The 11979-nt window shown below is 37.5% G+C and overlaps 1 protein-coding gene across 1 annotated transcript; it reads right to left on the reverse strand.

The window, feature by feature from the left end:
• Window positions 1-433: 433 nt before the first annotated feature.
• LOC124147552 (protein shisa-5-like) lies at window positions 434-8605 on the reverse strand. Its single transcript, XM_046518184.2, has 4 exons — window positions 8253-8605; window positions 6089-6188; window positions 4857-5050; window positions 434-3233 (listed from the first exon to the last, which is right to left on the reverse strand). Exons 1-4 carry the CDS (start codon window positions 8299-8301, stop codon window positions 2968-2970), a joined length of 609 nt encoding a protein of 202 aa, XP_046374140.2. The 5' UTR covers window positions 8302-8605; the 3' UTR covers window positions 434-2967.
• Between the last annotated feature and the right edge of the window lie 3374 nt (window positions 8606-11979).

An 11979-nucleotide genomic window follows, 5' to 3' on the forward strand; every position in this document is an offset into this window, starting at 1 on the left:
TAACAATCCGTCAATTTGCACAACAAAGTGGCTAGTGTCAGAAGTAGAGCAAATACTTAAAGATCACTTTTTTCCAAAAATGGAGAAGTGACGTTAAGTCTAGTTCTAAAGGCTTATACTATAAACATTTAAAGGACACTCCGGTTCTCGATAAATATCTTCTATTGCCAATACGAATAGCAATTCCAATACTACGATTTCGAACCTGTAATCATAATTTACCTAATGAGACTGGCCGATGGAAAAATATTCCAAAGGAAAATAGAACTTGTAAATTATGTAATTCCCCATCTATTGCTGATGAATTTCACTACTTATTCAGATGTAATTATTTTAAAAGAGAGAGGCGAACATTTCTCTCATCATATTACACTGAATGGCCAAATATTATAAAATTTGTAAAACTCTTATCAACAACAACAAACACAGGATCTAAAAAAATTATCGAGATTTATTGTAAAAATGTCCATTAGTATTAAAAATGCTAGGTAACCACATGTTGTTATTAATTGCCATCTTGTCTGCTTTTTGAACATATGCATAACTATATATTGTAATGTGCTCTTGTACCACCTTTTGTGGTTTCTGAGAATAAACTGATTCTGGTCAGTGAAACACTACCTCAACTCGATAGACAGAAATGATGTGAGCTCAGACAGAGGAGTGACAATAGCATCCCACGTGACGTCATCAGACGATGACGAGCTAAATGTGTTGAAGAGAATGTCCTTGCATGCAGATACCGGGAGATGACACGTTTATGATAAACTATTTTATAGACACATTTGACGGTGTGTTTTTTAAATGATCCTCTCCGTGATGTGAACAAGATCTCGTATAGACATAAAATGAGATTCATACATATGCATGTATTTAATTAAAATGTTCTATATGTTCATTTGCGTCAATCAAGCATCATCAATATTGTTTTTCAGAGAAAAAAGCAAAAGCAATACGCCTTCTTTCGTGAAATAAGTAGGGTAAATCATACACTGTCCTCTTGACAGACTGAGCACATGACACTTAAGCCATTTGTATTACAGATATGTTGAAATACAGAAAACATGTTAATACATGGAAGACGATACGCGTGCTCCAGCAAGTGGGGAGTTGTAATATATCAATTGTGAAAAACGCGCACTTGTTATATGTGTATCATTGTCGTTAGGGATCAAAGTTAAAAAACAAACTTAAACAAACAAATGTAATTGTTTAAACTTGCGCATATATATTTTATACAAATCTTGAATACTACTGCGTAATATTTTAAATAACAAACGCACATATTCATACAAATCTGAGTAATATATTAGGCTATAATAAAACTATACATTAATACAATAATTTCGTAATAAGTCTCTATATGAAATTACAAGAATGCATATTGTACGAATCTCCATGCTTCGGTTTTAAGTACTTATAACGCATACAAGGAGAGAACTACAATGTAAGACATGAAATATATCCAAACAAATCACTAGCCCATCAAAGGTTTCATAAATATTTTAGTATTTCATATTACATCGAATAGCAATTAAATATTTACATACATGTATAGTGTAATTATTGCTTGAACATACAATTTTTAAAAAGATAATAAAATAATAAACCATAATGAAAAACAGTACACTAAAAACAACATGATTGTGTTTTCAATTCACCTTCAAGAACACATGAAATCTGTAAGACAATGTTGATATATAAAATCACTACTGTGGCTTTCAAATAAACAAATGAGCATGCGGACAATTCAGGTGATGATGTTCGCTCATGCAGGTGTGTTATGTTCATAAAAAAATTTAATTGATATATGTTCCACTTAACACTAAATAGACACTAAAGCCTGTCTCGCCCAACTCAAACTTTAACAGTGGTGTTGAATTTCAAAATTACTGAAGTTAATTTACCTTTCATACCATAGTTCTTGCTAAAGTTATATATGTCAAATGATATCATCAATAATGTTAGCCTGTGTATCCTACAAATAGACGAAAAGGTCTATTAATCGTTTTCAATCTAATGAAGGCTGGATAAACCATTAAAACTACGTTTTGAACAATAGATATGTTATACACTTGCATTTCTTCTAGTCTTTCCTCTGAATACACTTATGAACAACACATGAGTCTCGATGAAGAGGGTGAATAACATTTCCATGCCGATAATTGTGTATGGAGGCTTAAAATATATTTATCGTGAGAGTTTTAGTCGTTGACAACGTTATTAAATGTCTAAACGCCAGGAAGAAATGTCTTTGATGAAGATAGTTGCACATTTATCCATTCAGGGGTTTGTAAACATAAAAATAACCAACGCAAGCGAATAACCAGTCTCAAACGAAACGGATCCCATTCTACATAAAAGGTTAAAACGCTGTGAAACATATATAAATGGACAACTGAAACTTAATGATGACACCAGGTGTTCACGATCAGGGTAAGCGTGACCTGCTCTACCGATAGCACCCGCTCATCGAGCAATTTAGATATAAAAGACGTACTCCTGCCATGCGACGGCGGCAGGTAAACAAAACCACACAAAAAGGGAAGGACCAGAAATCCAACTACATCATAGCTTTTGATTATTTAGTTAAAACTAGAAACTGTACGTTAATTTTGAAATACGTATGCTGTGAACAAGTGCGAATATTTTCAGCTTACAGTTAAAGAAAAGACGTTTAAGAAATATGTTCGATTTGCAATACAATAGGGGGTGAGGGGCAAATATCATGCCTTGGCCCGATCAGGGTTTTTTTTTAGTCAAATCAGTCTAATTGATAAAGCTTATGGAGCAACTTGAGGACTTCAGTCATCAACGTCCACAAAATATAGTTCAATGTGATGGTATAAGAAACTAGGTGGGTCCAATGGAAGTCTAGGAAACTTCAGATGCACCTTCATGCAACATATGTCTTTGTAGAAGTATATTGTTCATCAGCCAAGTGATTCTCTACCACTGTAGGCTAATTCAAACGTTGGCTGTTATGGCTTTGGTGGGTTCAGGGTTGTTTTCAAAATGCTGAGCAGCATCAGGATGTGTAAAGGGAGGGACCGCTCCACCAGGTGCTGGGTAGACGGCTTGTCCTGGTGTTGGGTCATAGACTGGTCCTGGTCCGGGGGAGTAGGGTGGTGGAGGCTGTGCCATCCCTGCAGGTTGGGGGTAGTACGTACCTGGAGCAGGCTGAGATGGGTAGATGTATCCTGCATTATATGCAGCACGGGTGGGGTTTGTACCTGGATAAAGGATCAAGGATACATTTGAGTCTACTTATAGCGAGGCTAGTAAGGGTATTACTTCACATTGTCAACGACAATCAGTTATTCTGCATCAGCCTTATAGGCATATAGTAAAACAACAGAGCAGCCAAATTCGTAATGATAAGAAGCATGTCATATTTTAATACTACCCTCTGTACAAGTACAAGCCTGCTCGTTCGTATATATGAGAATATTGAAAAGCAAGCATAGCACCACATAGCAACATTAAGATATATTTTCTTTCAAGAACTATCGAGCAGTAAAATAGTAACATTGTCATACAAGTTTTAAATAAAATCATGTGGTGATTGGTAATGGTCCGCGGCGCCTGAATATCAATATCATAAATGGCAAAAGAATTGTATGAACTTGTATGATTAGGTGAATATTATCCATTTATTTAAGAGTTTCAGATTTAAGCAACGTATAGATTTAACACTAGTATTGAATGTCCTTACTCGACTGTGATTTTGAAAGTTATCTAAAAGCACCACATTCATAATAGCGAGTGAGTGAGGTGAGTTTTACGCACCAGTAGTATTTCGTTCTTGGCATGCAATCATATTGCAGGGGGACACACTGACCATGCTCCATGTTGTTACATGCCTATTTAATGAGTCTTAAATAACTTTTAACAAACGTCACTTTTTCAATGTCTTCATAACGGGAAGTTCGCCAACATCAGAGCCAGGGCAATGGTATGGAGTTGTTGATTGCAATATTGTAAACATGTCATCACAGGGAATAAAGCCACACTGCTGTTGGCAATGATTGATAGCTTGTGATGCCAATGATAGTTTTAAGAGACAATACTCCCCCGATATATGTACAACTACTATGAGTTGACCTTTTTAACCATCTTCCTCACATGTGTGGTCACTATATATAGTTCACGGTTTCTAGTATTTTTATTTCCGATAAAAGAGAATATGCCCATATTGTAAAAGGCAACTGCAATTCATGAACGATTCAATCCAGCGGTTATATTCCAATTCATGTCGCCAGACTAAATGATTGCTGTCAAAATAGGGACATTATACTTAACAAGAAATGTATTAATAGGCAGTGACAAGTCCGGTCGGGTTTGAACCAATGAGATTGCAGCACACACTTCCACTCGCATTTACTGTTTATGTAGAAACGTTGTATTGAGACTAACAACTGAATGATACGATTGGTGATTAAGTCTTTTCGATATTATAAACGTACATTTGGTTTCTTAAGATGACAAAAAAATATTTCCTTAAAGTTTGAGACATACTTCCCGTAATAAGAGAAAACCAAACAAACTTAATTGTGAAACAAGTTGACATTCTCAGAGACTTTAAGAAAGGAAATTTCAAAGAAAAAATGCATAAATGTCATCATAGCACACCCCACGTTGAGGAGCAACACCAACACACAAAGATTTGAACTGGTACTATCTTCCTGGTATTCCACTTGATTCATCAACGATAGTGATGTTGTTCCTTTTAAAAGTATAATTAAAGATTGAAGCTGTTACGTACCGTACGTATCTACTACTTATTGATGGCTTATACATATTGATGGGTTATACATATTGATGGATTATACATATTGATGGAGCATGTGTAGTACCTGTTGATACAACGGCAAGTTGTTGGTTGGTGGTCACGACGCGACCTCGATGACCTTGAGATGACCTACAGCAGCAGACACAGCACAAAACTACTCCTGCGATTATGGCGATCAAGATGAGTGAACAACCCACGGACACCCCGATAATCACGTTTGACACTGCATGCCTGGTGCGGGTGGAGATTGAGGTGGTGCTAGAAGAAACACGAATTAGTTCAACAGTTGGAATGCTAACTGGATCTATTACGCCCGGACCTGGGCCAGACAAACAAGTGATTGATAGTATGATAAACGGCAGAGAATAAACAGCTTCGAGTATATGTATCAGTAACAGATTCCATTGGCAGAAGCGGTGAAAATCATATGAATGGATCACTGAAAAATTAGTGATGACACTAGGTGTTCGCGGAAAAGGTAAGCATGTCCTGCCCTACCGTATCACCCGCCCCACACACAGCTTGTGTAAAAAGAGTGAGTGAGTGAGTGTGTTGGGTTTAACGCCGCTTTTAACAGTATTCCAGTTATATCACGGCGTGTCAGCTTAATGTTGGAGGAAAGCCCGAAGTGATGCAGGTCTTAGACGTTTACCACTTCGGTGAAACCCACGAGCACGGGTATGGTGCTGACAAACCTAGAAACATAATCGGGGCGAACCGGGATTCGAACCCACAATCATAGGTTTCTGGCGTGCCCAAGGGACGCAACTCTGCACAGCGAATCGCGGCGCCTTAGACGACTGGGCCAGCCGTGCCCCCTTTGTGTAAAAAGAAAATGTTTGTTTCTTGCCAAACCAGCAGCACTCAAAACACTTTCCTTAATCATACCACATCTCTGCTAAACTTCCCATGCCATCGAAGACACGTTGTCGCTGTATCTGACCCTCCGATCAAATGAAGTCGCTTTTGTGAAAGACAATATCGGCCCCCACGAGGGACAATTGCAAATAATTTGTTATCACTCTAATTTTGTGAAACTACCGGCAACTGCGTTTCGCTAGATAACAGGCTTAAAAATGTAACTGATTTTCACAGTTTCGTACATTGAATTCATTCCTGAAGTTTTTATGGTATGTCACCATAGTAACCAACGTAATCTGATTTGGTATGTGACTGCATTTTCACATTTATGCGGATAAAATAATGCGAGTAAATTGGGATAGGAATGATCATGACTTTGTCTGCTTGTTATGATCTTTAACGTCACAAGTGATGCATCTTTACAATCATACTTACCAACAATATCTGGAAGAAAACGACCCACAACATGAATCGTCACACGTCAGTGTCCTGGTACGTAAATTCCTATACTCGGTGCACACTTCAAAGGCATAGGCTGAAAAATTGAATGTTGAAATTTATATTCTGCTGACGTACATCTATGTCAGATGGACAAATTTAGTAAATACTTTTCGACAGGCATTATTTTATAGATTATTTGACATGAAATAAAATTAAAAAGTTATGAATTATCTACCCGTATTGATATAATTAAGATAAGATCCACTAACCACACATAAGCAATAAATAAGAGGAGATGGGAAAATATTTGACCCGAAGACAAATGCAAAACTTGTAATTGTGATTGTAATAAGAATGATTTATCAGACGAATATCAGTATTTACTACCCTGTCCATATTTTGATAATCTTTGTAGACATTTTCACCAAAATACTTTAGAAGGTCAAATCAAATATTATCGAACTTGATAAATGATCAAGTACCGATAATCCTTCTGAATTACGAAAACTCGTACATTTTGTAAACGCATTGTTAAACAGTTTTAATTAAACACTTAAATCATGAAGATACGTTGCAGTAAAGTGAATGTAAATTCTCATAAACTGCGCACAGTGCGTCTGTAATTCAACATTTATGCCTTCATTCATAAAAATGACATTGTTATTACCTTGAAGCGAAATATGCGTTTTGTATATGTTGTTGTTGAAAATGTATAATATATAATATGGGACGAGAAACTGAAAAAGATTGCCCGATTGAAACACTACACAATTTAATCTTTGAGACAGCTAATTAGACGCCTGCATGAGTGAGTGAGTTGAGTTTAACGCCGCTTTAAACAGTATTTCAATGACGCAGGCCAAAGACTAAGTAAGCTGCTGTCATACCAAGGATCACAAGCCGAAGGAATCTTAAATTCTAATCCATGACCAGCAGCTTCCATTTAAAATTGTTAATATCATTTCACAATACAAAACACTCCTTTAAATATGGATTTTGAGCTTTCATCGACTCTTCATGTTGGACTTCATACTGTTAAAAGTGAGCGAATATCAATTCCGCAATTAATTTCGGTGTAAACGTCCCACATCAGACTCAATCTACATTGATAAATGTTTCCAATATCCTAACGTTATGGGATCACATTATGACGGATGTGCGCTGCGCTAGTCTGAATTCAGTGTATTTAAGTTAGTCCGAAATAAGTGTTTTTCCTTACACTTTTTAACTAAGAAAAAGAAGGTCAGTGTGTATTTAATTCGCAAGGTGCAATTTTACATTACTGTGTCAAATTCTTACTTTACCAAAGAAACACTTAGGGAAACCCTGTACCGACTTTACAATTTTGCATTACAGTATAATATATTTTATTTAACTTTTTAAAGTATTAAACCACGTAAGGATAAAACGTTCAGATACAAGAAAACATCCTAATCTCCACATGTTTGGGTGCTTATTTGGCAGCAAATGGATACAAATGTGCGCATTTACGTATTTTCCTCATTTTTTAAAGTTGAGCAATATTCCCACTGAAGATGTTACATGGCCCTATGACGTCACGAAACGAGGTTACACAGCAGGGACGTCTTAGTGAAAATACGTTGCGGCCTTTTGACGTGAGCAACAAGCAGGAATTGATTCACGTGTTCTTTGATATATAATAGCCTTTGACTATTTGACCTTTATTCTACGATTCGTGCCTGCAACTGTTCACTTTGACGAGAGTATTTCATAAAATAAGTCGCAAAAGGACGCCTGATACACGACCGTTCGAGTTGCGCAGTAAACACAAATACACACCAGCAGACATACATGTACTTAACGGTGTCTAAATACCCTATGTGTAGATGTCATGTAGTTTACATTTATCAAAGATTTCTATCATCGCTTGAAATAAACTTAATCGTGACACTAAACAGGAATAAAACAAGATCCGCTGTCTTGACGCCCGCAAACACGTCACCATCAGATCATATCAAGTCTCTGTCTAAACGGGGGCACTGGTGTTCCAGGCGTCATGGCGCCGGAATTAACTATGCAGAGTTGTGTCCCTTAGGCTATGGGGAAACCTATGCTCTATGTGGTGGTGGTGTGGTGTCAATATTATTTGTGGGCACAGTTGTCAAGGGTAGTAGTCGTATAGCATGTATATACTCACAAACAGCAGTCAGAGTGAGAAGTATCCATCCACGTTTCAGAAAGTACATCGTGAACACACACCTCACTACACTTCACCAAACAGACAGCTGACGTCAACCTTTATTCCTTGTAGCCAAACGATTCCTGGCAGGACGAAGTCCTCGTTGGTATCTACGTGTTCTGTGGGTTCAGTAACACTGTAATATTAACTCTGCTGGTTACTCAGTATGTGAATTACTAACTAACTATGTGAGCGATATGACTTCTTGTCCCAGATGTCCAGTGACCAAGTGTATGATTAACAGTCTTTATACATCCTTGTCACCACGAGCGAGCTGTGTCATAGTACGGCGGTAGAGTGCAGGATAAACGGATATGTACGGGAAATGACGGCTTGCATGACCAGGATGAATAGTCTGCCTATTGCCTTGTGTTGCGCATAAATTGTACTCATGCGTAGTCATTCAATCGTGACAACACAAATACGTTACATTTAGTGGTAATACATTTATTAGCTTTAGGTTGATAACTATAATACACCATATAATAACCATAATGAATTAATTATTACATTTTAATCACTGCCCGCCTCACATCACCAGGACCCACAGCCAATAAACGCCCACGCTTCATGTGTTGCTTCTTTCGTTCCTTGATGAAATCCACCATGGACTCCTGTCAAACATGCATGCATGCAATTACACCCGTCGACAGTTAATGTACACAAATGCCTAGAACAAAACTTTAAAACATATATTTATTAACTATATAAAGCCTCCTGTCTCAATTTATATTGGAAATTTATTTAAGAAAAGATAATGATAAATTTATTGTGGCCTGAATTTGGTTACTTAAATCGATGGAGGTGGTGAATATATTGTAATTTTGATTCTCTAAACAAGGAAAGTTATAATGACAAATAGAATACAGTAATGGTATAAGGTGTGGTTGAGGAGGGTATTATCCCGCTTTTAGATTCACAAATTGCACCCATGTTCGGATTGAACTCGGGTATTTGGCGTGACGAGCCAACTCTTTAACCACTGGACTCACGAACAAGCTCTTATAACGGGGAGGTAACGGAAAGTAGGTTATTTACGAGTAAACATATCATTTTTTCACTTGTGATTGATTCATCTGTAGTCTCATTGGAAATATCGTTGTCAAATACAGATGAGAACGGTCCTGTCTTGAAGCAGCAGTAGCAGCTGTAATGGTAACAACCTGGCTGGGTGTTAACAAAACGATGTCGTATTGGTCAGTGACGGGAACATTGTATTAAATTCAGGACCGCCTCCGTGGTCTAGTGGTAGAGCGTCCGCCCGCAGAGCGGAAGGTCCGGGGTTCGATACCCGGCCGTGTCATACCAAAAGACGATAAAAGATGGTACTTGATGTTACCCTGTCTGGCGCTCGGCATTAAGGGGCTAAAACAAGGACTGGTCGGCTCGGAGTCAGTATACTGTGTCTGAGTGGGGTATTCATGTTAAACTGCGGCATGGTATCTCAGTGAGCACTATAAATCGGCATCAGTCCGACTAGTACAAGCAGAAACACACACGTCCATGCACGTTGCTATGTAAGTGGAATAATCTTGGACGCGACGTTTCACCTCACCTATTAATCTCAGCCTCCCATGGGGGCTAAAGTCAATTCTATTAATCACTATTTTTTGCCTGGAAGGATTTAGGTCTGGATCTATACACACTTTTATTTAGTGTGTGTACCTTCATGTTTACACTGACAGCCTGTATCGCGGAATTTAATAGTTCCTCAAAAAGAGAGGTGACATGAGTGTATGCTAGCTCAACTTCCCCTACATGAACATCTGTTGCCTTTTGTTTCAAATACTGTCATCATTGGAGGAGAAAGGTCTGTTGAGATGTACATCAAGTACAAGACGTCCAAATGGCTGACGCGATAAACGTGAAGGGAGATATTTCCGAAGTTGTTAATGAACCTGTGGCGGTTACATGTATTAGTCATCATTGATCAACTGGCCGATCATTGAAAAGGGATTATAAAAATGTGTCAAATAGACACCAAAGTAAATTCGTAGATTGCTGTAGACTGTCACTGTCAGTCTAGACACGGAAGGTTTGGATGTGCATCTGTCGTTTTGTTCTCTAGGATCGGTCGTAGCGAGGATATTGGTGAACGATCACGCAGTCAGATTCTCTGACGTTTCTCAATGTATGACTAAACGCCAAGTTCAAGATTAAAGGGTCTAAATAATGAGAAAACAACGCTTCTCTATGTAAACGTGCAAGGGAATTCCCAAGGGTTCCCCCAAGAATGCGTTATTAGTCCGTCAGTGTATGTCATTTCAAGAAATCGGTCTCGTGAAAAGCGTATGAACATGAGTCAAATTGTGTCGTTCATACACTTTTGAACGTCAATTTTGTGATCAAGTGACCGACCTCTCGTCCAATGGAAAAGTTGTATATCGTAAAAATTTAACATAAAAAAAATACTGCACAATAAACAACTCCCACTCGTCGTTGGTTTTTCATATGAGATAACAACATAATGTACAGCCTCTTCAAGGATGCTAATAAAATGTACAAATTTTAAACATGCTCACTCGTTTTTAATTAATGACGACTCCCAGAAAACAATCCGACCTCGGCAATGTCGGACAAATCCATTTTATGAACAGGAGGTTAAGTTAGGTATTTACGGGATATTCTCATAATATTCACGTCGATCATCTGTATTGTTTCTCTCAAATAACGATTGTCAGATCTCTCCCACTTTTGAATGCTATCGTTCGGCCATTGCTTTTATCTGCGTTGCCTAAATACATCTATGAGGAATAACTCAATAGACACTTTCCTCTTAAAAATAGCGTCGTCCAATTTACGTCATCAAGTCGCAAACGCATATTTAAATCTCAAGAAATGATAGAATGATGTTTTATCGTGACATAAACCACAGCTCGTTCTCCACTGTTCCTTGCGTAGCTAGTTTATATTCACAAATAAACTTCTCTTTTATTCATTTTCGTCTTACATACGATAACGAAGACACCGATGTATTTTTCAAAACATTCATTTAATCAAAAGTATAATACAAATTACAATCAATGGAGACAAATGAGGTAATACAAATGACAAATGATACAGGCCAAGCGAAACAATACATGCGAGGATGCAGTTACTATTGTTATGCAAACAGGAACTGAGACTGAAATTCGTGGTTCTACATCCGGTAATTCAGAACAATACTAATGCAAGATGCACAATATAGCATGTCGTTCATAATATGGCATTAAAAACAAATTCAGCCTCAACCATGAAAATTAAGATTACCTACTTAAGGACTTTATATTACTTAGAGGAAATATTAAATGCTAATAAGTTAGATGCATTTCGTTTGAAAACTAATTCTACTTCCAATGACATTTGTATTAAGCCCCAACACACGTTGTTTAATTTAATCTCATATTAACGCTACTCTACATAAGATAATAAAGACACCTATATGTTTCAATGTATTCATTTTTATCATTTGTAATATTCCAATAAAAATGAGTGGAGACAAATCATACAGACAAAACGAAACAAATGAGTGGAGACAAATCATACAGACAAAACGAGACAATACATGATATGATGCAGTTACTATTTTAATTCAAACAAGAAACGGACTGACTGAGTATGGTTTTACGCCGCTTTTAGCAATATTCCAGCAATATCACGGCGAGGGACACCAGAAATGGGCTTCACACATTGTACCCATGTCGGG

This window comes from Haliotis rufescens, unplaced genomic scaffold, assembly GCF_023055435.1.
Source record: "Haliotis rufescens isolate VD_foot unplaced genomic scaffold, xgHalRufe1.0.p SCAF_7, whole genome shotgun sequence".
NCBI lineage: Eukaryota > Metazoa > Mollusca > Gastropoda > Lepetellida > Haliotidae > Haliotis > Haliotis rufescens.

What these genes read in the sequence shown, in the direction of transcription:
- LOC124147552 (XM_046518184.2), bottom strand. Translation starts at nt 8,301, where the DNA reads ATGTACTTTCTGAAACGTGGATGGATACTTCTCACTCTGACTGCTGTT. An exon ending in TCTCACTCTGACTGCTGTTT is followed by an intron (nt 6,189 to 8,252) that starts GTGAGTATATAC and finishes TCAATTTTTCAG; the next exon opens with CCTATGCCTTTGAAGTGTGC. An exon ending in TTTTCTTCCAGATATTGTTG is followed by an intron (nt 5,051 to 6,088) that starts GTAAGTATGATT and finishes TGTTTCTTCTAG; the next exon opens with CACCACCTCAATCTCCACCC.